The sequence below is a fragment of the Oxyura jamaicensis genome, chromosome 6, assembly GCF_011077185.1.
Source record: "Oxyura jamaicensis isolate SHBP4307 breed ruddy duck chromosome 6, BPBGC_Ojam_1.0, whole genome shotgun sequence".
NCBI lineage: Eukaryota > Metazoa > Chordata > Aves > Anseriformes > Anatidae > Oxyura > Oxyura jamaicensis.
Window position 1 is genome coordinate 7,976,547 of NC_048898.1, and position 18,897 is coordinate 7,995,443.

Consider the following 18,897-nt stretch of genomic DNA (forward strand, 5'->3'; position numbering starts at 1 on the left):
ATACATAAACCCTTAGCTTGTAATTACTCCATGCTGGTATTTCATTAAGATCACAGTTCATCTGTAGACCTCTTAATACGTTTCTAACACCCTTCCATCCCAGCATTACCTCACTTATGCTTTTCCCAGCAGTACCTCTTCTACTTCAAAACTCCCTAATATGCCTTCCATTTTTAATAGAGAGAGTGCATGGGATGACGTAGTCAACGGTAAGTTTAGGAAAGGCCTATGTAACAGATAATTAATTATAAATCAAAGCCATTGCTTTAACTGATGAGATCTGATGTATGTTTTGTAGGAAACATGGATTAGCAAGAGTGGGACCAGTTCAATTTATATAACTAGACAGGTACAGCATGAGCAAGAAGTGGTGTTTTCTAATCATCCCAGTCACCAAAGAAGAATTTTACAGCTTCTCTCAAGCAAATGTGTAAGTAAAGAAGTGCCCTCCAAGAGCTATGTCAGTCCTGTAACAAAAAAGCATGCTCTGAGCTTAAAAATAAAGTTCCCTCTTTTCTTCACAAGAAGAATCACCAGCATCTCCTATTAGCTCACTTTCAGGACAAATCTTGTTCTATTTTAGCACACACCCATGCAGATGTCCTTAAAGTTAGCCTTAATTGGCATTCAAGACAATGCCTGCAATATAGTGCATATAATGAATGTAAATCACCTTGTTTAACATAAGATGTAAGAAAAGTCTCTAGATAGGGATTCAGTAAGAGAAAAAAATCATCACTTTGTTTGGTTAAAGTAATCATTGGTTTCCTAATAAATTTGACTAGTATGTTTTTAAGTCTCTAGTGAACCTATAGAGCACATCGGAGCAGATGGGCTGGAGTGTCTAATGCAAATACATGAATAATCACGAGTGTAGACTTCCAAGACATTAAAAAAGCACTAACATGCACACATACACACACACACAAGCAAAACACCTTTGGGTAATTTCAGATCTTTCTTTCTTTAGGTCAAAACAAAGCAAGATGGGAAGCTGAAAACCTTCCTATGGAAACCTTAATGGAAACTGAATCACCAAGCTTCCCTAGCCAATGGCTGCAGTGCTGACATTCTTCCATGTATTTTCCATTTTGTGTAAGCTCAGTTTTGAATTGTACCTGTAAGCCTATAAGACTCCCTTAGATCTTTTATTATGCCAATTAAGCTAATTTTATTTCACCATCCTTTAATATAAACCATAGCTTTCTAAAGTCCTTGACAGTTGTTTAGACATGACAATAAATCAGATGGGTGAATTATCCTCTAATAGATAGAATCCAGGGAAATAAAACCGAAAACTATGTTTTTGCCTGGATTTTCTGTAAGCTACTTGCCACAATCCACCTACTTTCCCGTTACATTCCTTCTGCATCCAGGCACTCAAAGATCCCCAAGTTATTTGGTTCTGAGTTAAGCCAGAGGAAAAATATGTTATAGCTTTCCTTTTTGGTATGATTTAAATGATCCTGTACTGACCACTTTGAAAATACATTTTTTTAAGTGTATGTCACCAGTGTGGTTTGCTTTCTCCCCTGCTACCTACCTGGACAGTTCCGAGTAACAGTAATTAATATACGTAGCTTGAGACAACAATTGCGACACTACCTCAAAACATCATTAAAGTCTAAAACACAGCATGGGGATTACACAATAATAATAGAGCTATAGGAGCTTGCTGTTAAATTCATACATTTATTTAACTGACACAACTTACTAAACAAGCATGCTCATAAAAATCTCTCTCACTTAAATGGTACTGTGTGAAACCAGACCAGAGTTAAGACTTCCACATCTGCAATAGTATTCCTGGCTGTCTACCTGAACTAATAATGGTGGTGGAAATGAGGAAAGAACAAATAAATCTCTGTTTACTGTATGTGACAGCCAAAAAAGGTTTCATAACCTATCAACACAAGGATGCATAAAAAATTAAGGATGGCGAGGGAGGGATTCCTCAAGGCATTTAGTCTATATTCAGCAGGCAATGTATACTCTTGAATGCCTAAAATGTGTTTTTCAAAGGTATTTTCTGAATGATCATGTACCCATAACTAACTGGGTTGTTAGCAGCAAACCTCTGCATCTTGCCCTCTGCTCTTCCTGTGATGGGCTTTAACATTTCTCATTTCATGCTTTCACATCTGTGATGGTGCTGATAGGCCTCATACTTGGTCAGGGACAACAGGCAATGGGTGTTAATCCCACAGGTGTTCCTGGCAGGGAAGGACCATCACAAGCCCTGTTTGTGCACATCTCAGGTTGCTTTCTACGGTAAAGAGTACACAGGCTTTTACTACCTATGATAGAAAACAGTGTGCAAGCTCTGCTGCATTAAAAAGCACAGTCATGGGACCAAAGACAATAGCATTTGTTACTCTGCACAGAATTTATTCAAAATCTGTGTTGCTAGAGAACAAAAACTTACCTGATATATGTACAGAAAGGGAAAAAAAAAAAAAAAAATTGTCTAAGTCACTGTGCTAAAATGTTTTGATTTTTTCTTTAAAAGCTGTCTTTTAGTTGTTTCAGAATTGTTCCATAAATTATATTTTCAAATTAATAGTTTACAAAAAAAGAACATTGACAACATGTCCTATATTCCTCATCTTTTTCTTACTAATACTTGAGGAACACAGTCTTCCTCAAATATTCGATTTCAATTATAAGGCAATGTCTAGAGAAAAATCACATTATTGATTCCACCATCCAAGCCCCAGTTTTCTGCACTTTATTTTATGTAGAAGAGCTTTTTACACTGACTTTCAAGGTTAGACAGATCTTTTAACAAGGTCTACTTCTCTTGCATTTGCAATATTGTTATCCTACGCCCTACGAATGTAAGTAGCAATAAACAGTCTTTTATCAATTTTGTATTTTTATGACAAATAATTCTACACAGTGTCGTCACAACTGTAGAACACTATTTCTCTGACATCTTGACCATTTAAAAATAAATAGGAATCTGAGCTTTAAACTCTTAATTAGGTATACTTCTTAACTTCCAGAAATACTGAATGTGAGACTGCTTCCCCTCTCTGATTATCAGAAAATGACTCTCCAAAGATTCCTCTTCCCTCAGGGAAGATTTTTCTCTTCCAAAACTTCTTCCACTTGTGGCATTTTCTTCTCTGAAGAGTAGAGATCTCATACTATTAAGAGTGCTCATTGCATAGAAAGCTTCCTTATGACCAAACATTTAGTAGCTGTCTAAATTCAGCATGCTTCCCATTCCCCTAATAGCTGTTGTGACAGCTAGGAGGAGGCAGATGGACTAAGAATTATAGGCAATACCAGGCACTGACCCATGGGATGTATGGGCAGGAAACATAGCTATGCTATTTTCATATGACACTGTACTGAGGGGTACCTATCCATGGCACCACATCATGACCACAGTGCAGCGAAGCTCCATATCCTTGTGCTCTTGCATTCACAGCTTAGCCATCTAAAGACTGAATTATATGTTTTAGGGCCCAAAATAGAATAAAAATGTTCTAGTGATCAGACATCATTGCAAAGAAAATATAGAGAAAGAGAGGGTAAAAGGGAATGTGGCAAATACCAGCTGAGAATAGGTAAGATAACTTGAATAAAGAATGACTGAAATGAAAGAGAATAATAAGATACAATTTATACTTTAGACATCAGATTGGCTTTGATATTCTCCTCCTTTTCTATGGCCTTTTTGTGACTCTCAGCATGCAGGCATATTGCAGAACAAAACAGAAATAACTCAGAGTTAAACTTTCAAAAACATCTTTAAAAGAAATTCAGCCAAAGAAGCACTCATTTCTTCCAGCCACTTGGAACTACTGTAGTGGTTAACACCAAAGACACCAGATTTATCTTTGATTCAAGAGGTTTAAGAAAACAGATTTCAGAGAAAAAGAACTTGCATTAAAATTTTTTCTTCACAATCATGAAAAATGTAAAGGCCAATAAAGACTGCCTCCTAGATAGAAGGACCAGTAAGAGAATAGTAATACTTCTGAAAAGCAGTAGCCAATCTCATACTGTTATTCTTCAACATGGAGGGAGATGGAAGGATATTTTTCAAAGGACTCTGGTTTACTGACTGTAAAATTATGTTTTTTCAAGAAAACTTGGTAAGAAATAATAAAACTTGAAAGTTCATCACTTGTATGTCTGTGATTCATCTGAAACTTTGGAGGAAGCTACCACACTGAAGAAAAAAGGGGAATAATGCTACATTCATCATTAATCTACAGCCAAAAAAATGAAGTGTCATAATAGCTGATCCCATTATGTGGCTGGTACCACAGAAATATCAAAAAGTGACCTTTACATTGTTTCTAGAGGAACGGTTGAAAAACATGCTCAGATAACATTTATTTTCTCTTTAAAAATGATATAAGAGAAGCAACAGAGTTTTACTAAAGAGAAAACATGTCTTTTAATCTTGTTGAAATTCTTTAAAAATTAATATAATTAGGAGCCACTACAGGATGTAATATATTTGGGCTGCAAGATGTAATATATTTGGGCATTTGCTTTTACTCCAAAGGCTGGTGGGTCAAGAAATGAAGAAATTTCAGAAAATCCTATTCATTGAACTTTTAAATTACTTGTACTCTCAAAATAAAAACGGAGAGGTGCTTGTTCAACACGATAAGATCTCACTTAATGTTTATTGTTCATTAAAGAAGAGAAACTTTTTGAAGGAAGCAAAAAGGGAAGGAATAAACTCTTACTGTGTTATTGCATAAATCAATGATACATTCACATTTTGTACTGTACTTGGTTTTGATCACTTCATCAAAAGCAATACACAGGAGGAAAAAAATGGATTCAGAGCAATTTTGGCACCGAATTGATTGGACAGGGGAACAAACTGTCTCCATCAAAGGAAAGCTTTTGAAAAACACAACAATAACAATTTAATTCTCTCATGTATATATATATAAAGATGTACGTGGGAGAATATAGGGACGATATCACTTAGTTCTTTCAAAGCAAAAATGGCTGCTCACAATGAAAAAGCTACAGGTTATTCGGAAAGTCATGATAACAAATAATTATCCTAAAGAACTGACTGCCACAGGGTATTTTGCAAACACCTTATTCAGATTTGCAATTGGATTAGGAACATATGCTTTTCCCAAACCAACATTGATAAGGCTGTGTGTGCTACTCACAGCACACTTCTGGGGGATCCTGGCTATAGCTTGACCCAGAAAGAAACTTTCCACACAACAGCATTAGTCAATCTCCTTCTGTAGTGCCAGAAAACTCAAGTGGCGAAATAGCATTTTGTGTGGACTTGTGATTTGTCTGGCTTACTCTATGCAGAGACATTAATGAATAGGAGGACATTTTATATGTACAATGACCACTTTCAATTGCCTTGGGAGTACAGCAAAAGCAACTTGTACCCTCCGCTCTGAAATGTATTTCTGTCGCTTACATGACTTTGCAGCACATTAATGCCCTCTCCGTGGCTGTATTTGTGTTGAAAAAGCTGTGCCTTGACAATGGGAGATGGTCACTGTGGCTACAGGGACTGTGCTATGTCTGAAAAAGCAACCTCTTCCATGACAACTAAATACCACAAAAGCTTTCAGGACTTTCTTCCACTATTGTCCTTTTGTTTTTAGCCAGTCAAAGGGAGTAGGAATATCTCTGGGAAATGAAGAGAAGTAAATCAAACTGAGACAAACAACTGAAATACCTGCCTGTACCATAAATAAGCAATATTTTCCTATCTTGCATCAAAGCAGCATTCTTCTTGTAACTGCAGCTGCACTGTGTTGCTGTATGAAGAAAATGGAAAGGGGGAGGAGAGGAGAACGAGTAATATACTTGTGTTTTTTTTTTCATTGTGTCAGGCAAGTCCTCATTCAGAGAAATGACTAAGGTACATTTATATGCTAGAGGGATTTAGACTTTCCTTTTCTGATACAATACACTTTTAAAGGTACATTCACATCCTTTTCATGCAGCAGTATGTGTTTACGGATGGAAAGTCCAATTTCCCTTGCTGACATCATTTCTTCTTTAGAAAGACAGAATTTCTAACCATAATATTTGATACGGATAACTTGTCTCTTTATTCAAAAAGCTCAGCGAGCTAGCAGGAGTGACATTTAAACTATAAACACAAGTGTTCAGCTGACAATGTTATTAAACATTAAGCCCAATTTATGTGTCTAATCAAATAGCAGCTTTGGTCAGCTTTGGGGACTGAAGTAAATTTGGTTGTCGTTGACATTAATTGAATGAGCTGATCAAGTTATATAAAGATCACCCTATAATATTAAAATCAAACTTAATATAAAAAAGTTATTATCACTTAAATGAGACAGAGAAGCCAGCTCCCTAAAGACAATGCATTTGGTAGTCTAAACGGCTTGCCAGTCTACAGCCACATTTAAGGCTTAGCCAAATCTAGCTATAATAAATGGCAGCATACAACTGGCTTACAGAATAAGAGTATTTATAGTCTCACTGCTAGAGACTGTCCGCTGACATAAGAATGGTAACAAAATAAAAAGCAAAACATAAAAAGAAGTAAAATAATGTGACTTTTCCTAAGGTAATTTGTTTTATTGTTGTTTTTAATGTCATGTTACCTAGATAAGTACTTAATAGCACTATTTGCACTATTTCTACTTCCTTTTAAATGTTTAGAAAGTCTCGAAATAGAAGCTTCATTTTCACAAAATGATGAGCAGATTAAAAAACAAACAAACAAAAAAATACCACAGACTTGGCTATAGCCAGGTTTCTGCCTTCTACAGAGGAAGAAAGGGCATTTAAGCCAAGTGCATAGAGCTTTAGGAAGCTCAGCTAGGAGGTGGGAGAACAGGGAGGGTGAACCAAAACTGTTGACTAAATATTCCTTTAGTGGGAGAGGCAAAAGTCTTTCTCCCATAAAATAAGGATTTTATCTGGAAACCACACAAAAAAATGGGAAATTTATGTTAAAGTCCTTTGATTTGGAAATGGAATGGCCTGTGTCACTGTATTCAGCCCTGCAATGGCATTGTAAAACCCAGTAAATGGTGGATGCTTTCCTTATGACTATTGAGAAAAAATTCTAAAGAATAAAAGAACCAAAGCCCCCAAACGTTCTTATTTCTCACTTACAAAAGCATGAGGAACTAATAATATATTTTTTCCAAATCAGTGTTTCATTGACAACAGAGTAAATCTGATCAAATAATCAAGACTTTAATAACAGCTGTTTTCTTATTTCATGAAAAGAAATCAATTGACAAATAAAGGAGACACTTTTCTCTAAAAGAGAAGCACATTAAACTTTCACTGACTACTTCTGTGTACCTTCTGCCATAAAGTACTCCCAGACACATGTGGTTTAATGTTATTTACTACCTGTATTTGCTGAGCTACCAGATGGAAAGCAGAGAGGAAGAGTGGCAAACTAAGGGTGCCAGAAAAAGTGTGGACACTTGTATTTTCCTAATCTCACCCGGGGCTGCTCATCACAGGACTAAGCACAAGCATATAGAATCCCAGGCTATTATATGTATATATCAGACCTTGATTCCAACATCAACGCTCAGTTTCACCAAAAAAATTGCATGGTCATATATGAGAGAAATTAAAGCTAGGTGAAAGCATGCTGACAGGTAGAAGAGTATATGCATATATATATATATATATATATATATATATATATATAAAGCCTGGAATAAACAAAATTTTGCATGAAATTCCTCTTCTAAGACAAATTAGTACATTTTCAGTGAATCTCTTAATTTTTGCTCATGTTTCTAATATCTAATTTAATCCTCAGGTAAAAACAAAACAAAAATGAATAAACACTCATAAGTGAGCAAAGGACAAGTGTCAGTACCTGGATAATATAAAGAATGGTATTGAAGATGAGTATTTCCAGAGCGCCCAAGAAAGCTAGAAGCCTTATGGTCAGAGCCAAAGAAGGACCTTAATACTGGAGATTTAAGCAGAGCTAAAGTACTTAAATTCAAAACCATGACTCCAGAATATGCTTCCTATTTGCCATTGAGTTACTAAAAGAAACTTTAGATAAGGATATTTTTGTTTGAAGTTACAGTGTAATTGCATTAATGGGACTTAACATTATTAACTTCATGCAAACGGCATTGATGCAGCACAAAAATTGAATAAAGAACCCTGTAATCCAGTCTTACCTTTCTGATGCCTTCAGAAGGGTTCGATACACAATTATCTGCCCCATTATTCTTACTGATTGTCCTCCACAGTTCAGCAAATGTGTTATCCTGCTCCAGAGGGTTTGTCCCTTTTGCTTTAAAGTATTCATACACTGCTGAATCCCTGACTGTACCATAAGATATATCCATTTGTTTGGACAGATCCTGAAATGTTCTGAAATTCAAGCAATATTAAGATATTAGTGTTACATAACACGTGACTGAAATTTAATTCATTAAATGGTTTATACGTCTGTCTTTAGTCAAAACAAACTTAACCATACCAAGTAGAATTTGCGTATCACTTGACTTCATCATAAAGGAAAACCAAAGAGTAATTTAACTGAATTGAGATCATATGACATTAATGATACCTGACCTCTTTTTTACCTCAGTAAAGATTTTTTTTTTGGTTAGATAATATCCACGTTAAACATTATTGTGCCAAGTTTGCACAAGAAGGGAGTGTAATGCAGACCTCCTCAAGCACAGGATAAAACTAAGAATGCAAATATAAACACCTAGCATCACTAGCAATATGTCACAGAACTCAGTGGGATTGGTTTGTAGTTACACCAATACTCCATCTGACTCCAAATCAATGCCACTGTTTTAAACAAACAAATAAAAGTCTCAGTTCCAATTTCCGGTAAATCTTAGTCACCATATCTTTCTCTCTCTTTTCACAGCCTCTGGTAAAACAGACATTTTTCATTCACACACAGGCCTGGCTTTCATTTACTCATCATCATACCGCTCTGGAAGTGCAAATGGGCCTCAACCTGAGTGACTGTGAATGCATCATTTATTTTCAAATTGTACAGAATGTAATTCACTCCTGTTTTACAGCCTTTTCTGCACAGAAAGGTGTAAATCACTGCCTCTGTCACTGAAAACCAAGCCACGTTTCAAAACATTTAAAGGGGCATCACTGCCATCAAAAGAAGCATCTGATCAGTTTTCCATGAGCCACTGATTTCCATTTGTGTGCCCCCTTCCTTTCTGCAATGGTGTAGTATTTTCCATCTGTGCATACACACACAAACGCGCATTCAACCACTGACCATCACATGAGGCAGCAGGGAGTAAGGAGTAAGCTAAATCTCATAAATAATAATTTGTTTTAGAAATATATAACTTCACATAATAACGATTACTTCTGATGCTTCTCACATGAGCTACCAACTAAGTCTGTGCGCAATTAAACTAAAACAACCCCTCTTGCTTCTCTCACCCAATTCCTTTTTCCCAAAAGAACCTTTCATTAAAAAAAAAAATCCTCTTCAAAACATCTGAAAGGCCCACTCATGCCACCTCCCACCCAATGCCAACTCTTCAAACCGTAAAAGCAAAGCATTTTGTCTGGCAGCTCCTGCACAAGATCTCTTCAAAACGCTCCCAGGCAGTCTTCCTTTGGCCCATGATCGGAAGCTGTTTTCCATAGCTGAAGACTTGCCACAGACAATATTTTTCTGCCACCCTCTTCCCTTTTTCACTGGGGCCATCCCACCAGTTACACCTTATACCACTGCAACATTCCACACAACACTATTTAAGCACAGCAGTCTAGGCATATAGCCACAAAACCACACAAAACCCACACACAATATTTAGAGAGCTCTTCCATCTCCGTCATGTCACCTCCAGGCCTCCCAGGTTTGGTCCCGAAGGGCCCCTTTACCTGCGGGCACTGTGAGAGTCTGCCAGCTCTGTCGCCAAAGAAAAACCCTTCCAACTCACAAGCTGTTTCTAACATTTTAAGTGGTTTAAATTCTTAAATTGTGTTAAGGGCTTTTATCATTTTAAGCTGTTAAGCAGCTTTAAGTAAGACTGTGAGCAGTTCTTCTCGCTATATGCTGCATGTTTGCAGATTTGGGCTAACTCTGGGAGTTGCATCAAAACCCAGACCTGTTATTTCTTTCACTCTGTATATACCCCTTTGGTAAAATACAGATGAAGTCCTGGAGGTTGCTGGATATTAAAAATTCTAATGAAAATGAGAGAATTCATGCTGATCCTTTCTCTCTCTTTGTTTAACAGTACTGAAACATATTCTGATCTCCTAAATGTTTCCGGTACATTTCACTGAACAGGACTGTTTTTCCTCCAGTCTTGATCTAAATGATGACATGCTACGTTTAGTTCCTTTTTATTTTTTAAAATAAATTTCATCATATCACAGGGAATTGCTTATGTCCTGGGAATGGATGATCTGACTGTTAAAAGACACATTTCTGTCTATTTTATGTACAAATGACTAAGAAAGGTACTTGATACAAACAGGAGGGTTTCTGTGGCAACCCTTTTCAGAGTTTGATGTACAGATTTCAGTACCTGTAGAAGCGCATATGCAGAAGCATACTAGCAGAAGCATTTTTAATTAATGTTATTTAACACAACTTTCAGCTGCTAACAACTACAAAAGTCTACTATTCATGCTGCCATTCTGTTTGAAAATTTGCATGAGAGTTTGAACATTAAAAAAACAACTCTAGTTTTCATAATGTTTCATAATGTGAATACCTAGACCACTTCTATTGCCTCTGTTACAGTGGAACCTTTTGACAGAAATGTGCCTTTTGTTTTAGCTAAATTATACTTTATTGACAATCACTACTTTTGTTTTAGCTAAATTACATTTTATTGACAATCAGTGCTGTACAAAAGCACAGTACATCTTGCTTTTTGAACAGCACATTTCCTTCAATTCTCTAAACATTGCAGTGCACAGTGAGCAAATTCTGAGTGTAAATCAAGCGCTTTGCTGGCCCAGTAAGCAGGTAATCAGCGCAGGTGGCAGGGAGGGAAGCACAGACTTTGCTTGGGTGCTGTGAAGAAGACAACTACCATTCCTTTAGCTGTCTGAGTTTTCCTAGAAGAGATAATTTGGAATGCTGCATGTCCTAAGGACTGCATGCACCTTCCTTGCAGTGCCCCATTTGATGTATTATAAGAACAGCTCCTGACAGAGGCTCTGTACTATGGCCAACACTGGAAATGTCTTCTGAGAGACACAAGATCACTAAAGGGCACGGCTAGGGCTGCAGCAGGTAACCAAGCTTGCGAGTTGTTCCTGTAGCATAAATTCAGAAGGACGGTGACTGAGTGAGAAAATAACCTTATATCTTTACCAAATGGACCACTTAGCCAAATTATCTCAGAAATTATCCTGACAGGGAATGCTCTAGACAATGGATCTTATTCTGCATAAAAGATTTCTTCGTTTCCATGTAAATGTTATTTCCGCACTAAAGTGGAAGCAATGCTCAGTATCTCCGAAGTTGGAGAAGTGATCAAAAGATCTGGGTATGGTGGGTAAGGTCACAGACATAAAAGACATGGAATGGACATTAGTATCTCCTGTCTTTTGCAGGAATAATTAAGATAATCACAAGTGCAGGTTCTAAACATTGTTATTTTAAATTCCTCAGATCTTCCATCACTAGACAAAATCAGCTTTCAGAGAGTGGTTACAGCTTCACATTGCATCATTCTCTAAAGGCAGCTGCTCTCTTTGTTCTTTGACTTCTTTCATTTTTGTGACCAGCCATCAGCTGAAACCACCTTTGTTAGCAACTCAAATTCTTGGCTCACTTTCCTATGGCAAAGATTTCACGTATTTAATGTATAAAATTATTTGCAACAAAAATGTGTAGCATAACAAGATGCCCCATTAACCTTACCACCTCAATTATTGGATCTCACAACCCATTAAGGACTCTCTGTAAGTGTGATTAAAGATAAAACTAGTAAAGCAGAAAAAGCCAATGTTCCTCACTTACAGTCATAGGAGCTGACCTTCAGTTTTGTAGATAAATACATCCACTGTGCGATTACTATAATTGGCAAGTACATGTAAACCAATTGATTTAAGTAAATGTACCTGTGGTCTATCTAAACAAAAATGTTGTCCTTCAGAACCGTATTACCAGCCGAAATATTTAACCAGTGCAATAATGCCTGCAAGATAAATGCTACAATAGATAAATAATTTCCAGTGGAGTTGAAACTGCTTCATGTAGAGTCAACTGAAAACCATTTGTTTTATTTTTTTAGAAACATATTGACATAAACCATATGCTGTGGAACAAACATTCAGGCTATAGTTGTACTAACGTTTATAATTAGACCACTAGAAATAATTGCCACGATAAAAATACTGGCTAAGTTACACTTTTTGGAGATGGTTTCTTACTATTAAAAGAGTTGTATAGCTGTAGATACGTAGCCTAAAAAGGTTTTGGCAGTATAGCTTTATTTTACTCTAGAGCTGCTATAAACAAAATAATTGCTGGATTAATAATATGAACAAATCCTGTCTAAGTGACATACTAAACCTGTCACTGGGTGCTTTTAAGTAACTGCTAATCAATTAACTCAATTTATTAAAGCTGCAGCCTCAGTTGTAAGGCTGCAGGGCTATTTCACCCAAAACTGTTACTCAGAATCATCAGATATGATCAAGGTATTAAAAAAATAAAAACACATACAAAACTGCAAAGAAAATAAACAAAACCAAAACAAAGAACAACAACAAAACAACACAGAAAGACAACCAAACAGGTGACTTTCATTTCAAAACCTTTTTAAAAATACTTTACATATATATATATTCATAGTAGTGACGATTGTTATTTACTTACTTAAAGTCAAGAAATACCTATTGAATTTTCCCCCAACCTTACCATTCTCTTCTTTAAAAAAAAAAAAAAAAAAAAAAGTTTGGAGAATGTTGCACATCTGTAACCCTATGTGTAAAATCCATTACTTTAAACAAGTTAATTACCTGGCAGAGTTATGTCATGATTTAATCCTCTTCTATACTACAGAAATAAATGTAACGTTTTATCCTGACTTCAGCCTTAAAGAAACCATAATGGGCATAGTGGCAGCTCCTTGATTCTGAGGTAGTTTCTCATTAGCGTTAACCATCACCAATGTTCTGACACTGTAAAACTTTTTTTTTTTTTTCCCAGTCTGCTATTACTTAAGGAAAGTTAGTATTTCAGCAGTTTCCAAATCCATAGTATTACTTTAAAATGATGCAATATTTTTCATGCTTAGCCTCTGCTTGTTCATCTACACATACACCAGTAGAAATAACATAGCTTGAGGTTAGACATAAAAGTAGTAATCAGCACTCTGCCCTTGCTTTTCCAGGTTGGGAGCACACTTTAGAATAACCTCTCCCTTCATATCACTACATGCATTTTGAAAACAATGCAATGTAAATAATTCCTCTCCACTATACTAATTGATTTCTTAATCAATATTAATGGCTAAATCATACAGAAATATTAAATCACAGTGCTTTGCCATATTTGGCAGGGAAAGCTATGTTCTTATTTTACCTAGAGAAGCCACTACTCTAAGATTATTGCTCAATGTTGCATAATATTTTAGGTGACGGCTGCCATTATGATAAAGCAACCTGGAGAAGATGAGTTTTAAGCTGCCTTACGTAAATGAAGCCTTAGAAATAGATAGAAAAAAATGTACACCACAAGTCCTAAATTTCTGTTTTTTATATACCTTGAAATTACTTTATTTTCTTTCAAACTTTTTTCAAAACCTGGAAATTGATGACATTACAGAATTAAATATTCCTGCAGTTCCTAATTATAAGTCTTGTCAACACCATGTATTGGAGGGAAATCTGTGTTTTACACTTCGGGGAAAAAAAGTAAATCCACTACACTTCTAAGTATAAATGACAGTAGCTGAATTGATTTGAGCACCTTATACTGACAGTGTAAACCCAAGAACTACCTATGAGCTGAAACCTAGCAAATAAAATCCTATCTGAAAATAGATTTATTTCTTAAATTATCAATAGTGGAAATCAAAGGCTTGAAAGAGAATGCTCTGTGAACTGCAGAAGTGTTCACATTTTGAGACACAAAATTGCTCAGCACTAGACCATCCATGGATATATTTGCCAAGAGAGTAAGAACAAATGAGGAAATGGCGTTTGTTGCTGATGACCGCACAGCCTAACCACCAAGAGACAGAGAGACTTTGAAGCCAGGCAAGCTTTGCAGTATCAGCTGCTTCTTTGTACATGTCTCCAGTGAGAAAACAGCTGGCATTTGAGGCAAGCAAGAGCAATCTGCAAAACGGGAAAAACTATGGAAGTGAAGCTGAATCAAGGTTGTGGCCTGTAGTGCTCTGGCATGACTAATTTATGGTTTTAAACACAGATGAACAGAAGATCCCTCAGTTCAGAACCTGAGTCCTCTTTACTTTTAATATCCATTTATGGAGCACCAAGGCAAAGGACTTGGGCCCTAGGGCCCTAGTCCATTATGCACAGATAACCAAACTTTGGTCTTTGGATCTCTAGTTTTAAGGAAGATTTATGGATGGGTTGAAAATGTCGTAAGACATCTGAACCTGAGTTCATACTTCCATGTAAAAACATTCTTTAGAGCTGGTCTACCCAAGCTGAAGTTTAGCTGGTTGAAAAAACAAAACAAACAAACAAAAAAACTGTTATAGATAGAATTTGCCACTAGTTGATGATAGTCTCAATTAATCAGAGGCTTGTGTGAAAAGTTTCGTTGTCTTACTAAATCCAGGTTATAAAAGCACAGGCCCACTTAAAAATTAATTAAAAACAAACAAACAAGCAAACAAAAAAAAACAGGTAGTCCTTCTAAACACCAGTGCAGCGTTCAATTATATTGAAAAAAGCAATATATTAGCTAATAATGAGATAACATTAGAATAGACCTACCTTAAGCAGTTGTGAGCCTAAAAAGTAAATATCCATAGCCAAACTCACCCCCCCAGCCCCCCTCCCCCCCAGTATATATATATATTTCTATGAATTTCAAGCATTTGTTGCCAGTACATATAGGACTGTTACTAGCATCTGTTAAACTGGATGTAAAATACATAAATTAAAATATAGGCCACTTTAAAGATTACCTCCAAGAGTGAGGCCAATAAGACTGTTCAAAGTATTGCTGGAATGGCAGTAGCCTCAGGACAGAGAATATTTAAAGGAAAGCAGGTTTAGTTCCACGTCTAATATCTTCAGATGTCAGAAGAATTTGGCCCATGGTTATAATTTGTGCATCTCTTTGACTTTCTTCAAAATTATGAAAAATCCAACCGAGCTCTTAAATCAATCACTGAATTGCCAACTTCTCTGCAGTGATATGACTGCATTGTTCCATTTCACTACAAAGCAAGTCACTTTAACCACCCTTAATTCTGCCTCAGTGTGGTGATGTGCACAACAATGGCTTTCTTCAGAAAATGCACTAAGCAAAATCTTAACTTCACTGCGAGAGGAAGTCCAGTAGAAATCAGCAGCAGTACTTGCATGCTTAATAGACACTTCACAGGATCAAATCCTTCACCAGCAAATATATCATTCTAGATTTCACATAAAGCTCATTTCATCAGCTGTCCATGAAAAATACCATCCACTTTATTTTAAACAACAAAAGCTTTAGCAGAAAAAGCCCCGTGGGAGTTTCTGCAAGGGAAGCCATAAGCACTGGTAGATTAAACTACACTGAATCAATGGAGTTGCAGCCCTTCACACCAGGGCTAAACATTTCCTGATCACTAAAGGAGACAAACAATGCTGGCATTTATGGCTATATATGCGCTTGTAATCATCAGTGGAGCAGAACAGCTGCTACATATGATTTCAAAGACGCAGGGACTTTCCTCCAGTGGAAAAACCAATCAATTGGCATGTGTCACAAACCACGTTGCCATGTCAACTACATACTTTTACTACAGTGAAAACAAATAGTGATTGAACCCCTCAGCAGGTAATGGCACTGCAGCAGCTGCTTATTACAGCAGCTGTTTTCATTACGATAATGGTCATAGCTGCCAACGTGAGCCCCTGTCTGGACTGGGACTCACTGTCCTGTACTAGACACAGCCAAAACGAAAGCATAATATTCAGTTGTGGAGTAAGTGGGAGACAGAAACTAGAGCCAGCTTTACTTCTTCCACAGGGGAAGGGGTTGATGCGTGTCCCTGTGCCACTCGTGATGGCAACAGTTCTGTCACCCTTCCAGCACAGGACTGAGACTGTTTCCCTCTCACTGCCCTAAAGTTTATTAGGGTACCTAGCACAACTAACAGGGAGCAGTACTGCTGAGATCAGTGAAACCATTCATGCACACCAAAGCACATACTCAAGGGCTAGCAGAAAAAGAGACTAAAAAATAAAAAAGAGAAAGGCAAAGCAAAATTGCCAGATATGTACACAATGTACTAAAGCACAGAACTTGTCCAGTCTCTCCAATTATATAATTTCTTTGAAACAACTTCCATCAGCCTTAGTTCCTAAGTGCATAGGGAAAGACAAGAAAACTAAACTAAGCTGTCTTCTAAAATCCCAACACAGCAAACACAATCATTTCAATGATTGAATTGAGTGTTTTCACTGGGACTGTGCTCCTGCACAGCTACTGCATGATTAATTCCTAAAAGAATGGAACAAACAGCATTTATAGCCACTGATGAAACACAAGGCCACAGTTAAAGCTATTAATAAATGATACACTGCCACATTTATCATTTTATTTGTAATTAAGTATTGCCTACAAACACTGTATCGGCAAAACATTTGTAGGCTTTGATTACTTTCTAAGAATCTGAGATGCAACAGAAATGTTCTATACCGTCATATGAAACTTCACTTTTTCTTTACTGATCTCAGAATAATTTGCATTTTTGGTGAAGTCAAAGAAATATGGGAAATGTCGGAAAAAAATCCATACAACTAGTCTGTGTCCCATTGCTCATAGAACTTGTTAATACCTTCCAGCAGTTTATTTAGAAAGAGTGCCCATTTAAAATTAAATAATAAGAAGAAAAGACTTTATAATTTTTCTGGCTATGAGACTTAACCTTGGATCCAAAAATCAAACTAGATTTTCATCATCATCAGTAAAATGTTTCTCCTCTAAACAAAATTAGACCTTTGTTTTTTCCTACCCACTGCTATTTCTAAATGATTTCTTTAGGACCACCTTAGCAACTCCAATCGTCTGCAATGATCTGCATAAGTGTGACTTGACTTGTTACTGGATCGTAGAAGTTATTTTGCTCAGAGCTGACATTCTGGCTCTGCTTGAGCAACACACAAAGAAATCTGTTAAGGAGATCAAAATAAGCTAAACATCTCTCAATTGCAAGACCAACATATCTAACTATACTTACAACTTGCCTCTTATCCAAAACTTCTCCAGGCACTAAGAGCAAAAGTCACTCAGATTGCTGATTATTCCATTAACTATGTTTTGTTTTTTAGTTGCGAATTTGTATGTTCCCTATAGCAGGTTATGTTTACTTTGCTTGAAAATGTTTTTAAAAACTATCAAACAGTAGCATCACGGGTAGGTTCCTTAAACGGTAGTACCCATGAAATCTAATTTCTGAGGATTTGCATCTGAACCTACTGGTGCCCTATAGTTTGTGATCTCTGAAGGAAGTTTCTGTCATGATCCCATGTGTTTACCTGCTTTCTGATTGAGAGAGTGAATACAAGGGGAAGTCTTTCCTTTAAACTTACAGAGGACATTTACAGGATTTCTCTTTACCAACCTATTTAGCCATATTTCTTACAGATTAATACATTTGAGATATCACCCACCCAAGTCTGGGGTACATATTTGCAAGTTAACAATGGTAAGAAGTAGTCAGACAAAGAGATGTTAGGAATAATCACATTAGAATCTTTTGAAGATGCAAGCCCAGGCTTTCAAAAGCTTGGAGATTTAGTTTGTATGCTTAGATTCACATTTAAACTACTAAATCACTGGGCAGATTTTCAAAACCGATCAAGGAAAATTTGCACAACAGCACATCTGTAAGACACTCATAGATCCATTTCAAAGACTGGAAGGGGACTCAGAGAAGCTATGAGCTGCTCATTCTGCAAATCTAGAATAATCGATCCTGCTAAAAAAGCTGGGTTAGCTTGTATCCTTTAACGACACCCCATAATTCATTTAACAGTAAGGAGGAAACAAAAATGCATACAACGCAGGAAAAAGAAAGGTTGAAAACATCTCAAGAGCTTGTAGCATGTTTTGGAGGAAGAAATATCTTTTGGACTACCTTTGAATATATTCTCTTGTTTTCCTTTTAAACCACTTTGTCATTGTGACCTTTCTGAGTACCATGAAGGGTTAATATGTTAATTAAAGCAAGGTATTCTGCTCCTCACAATATTAATTAAAATAAAAGCTGCAGCTGGTGTTTAACATCAATTCAGTCCCAACAGCAGGTTTTAGTCACTTCACCTAAATCAAACATATCATAAAATTGGCATGAAAATCATATTGTCTGAATCAAACACATCTGGCGACTGACATACGCTTTTACCTATATTGAAAACAACAAACTACCTCTATTATTTATGCAGATGCACTTTAAATTGTTCGCTCTGCTGATGCCTTCTATGACTTACTTTCGGAAGCTAAAAATCCTAATGAAGATTAATGATTAAGATTGAGAGGGAAGAAATTACTTTCTTCCTCCACAACTGATGTTATAAGTACCGATACCGCTGGCGGTCTGTTTTGCACTCAGACAACAAAGAGTAGCTTTTTAATTAAATAGAGTGGGGAACAGGTAAGCTTGGCAGCTTGGTGCTGGCTTGCAAATCCCTTACTCAGGGTGAGTGGTACTTTATACCATGACTGTTAGGATATCATTATACTGTAAGTAGTTCCATTAAAGACCA

At 36.6% G+C, this 18,897-nt stretch overlaps 1 protein-coding gene across 9 annotated transcripts in view; it reads right to left on the reverse strand.

Moving 5' to 3' along the window:
• GRID1 (glutamate ionotropic receptor delta type subunit 1) overlaps positions 1-18,897 on the reverse strand; it is a 522,277-nt gene that overhangs the window by 19,754 nt on the left and 483,626 nt on the right. For all 9 annotated transcript variants that reach the window (XM_035329542.1, XM_035329546.1, XM_035329543.1 and 6 more), the window contains one exon: positions 8,154-8,349. In XM_035329542.1, the coding sequence (XP_035185433.1) occupies positions 8,154-8,349 (196 nt within the window). The remainder of the gene's footprint in view (positions 1-8,153; positions 8,350-18,897) is intronic.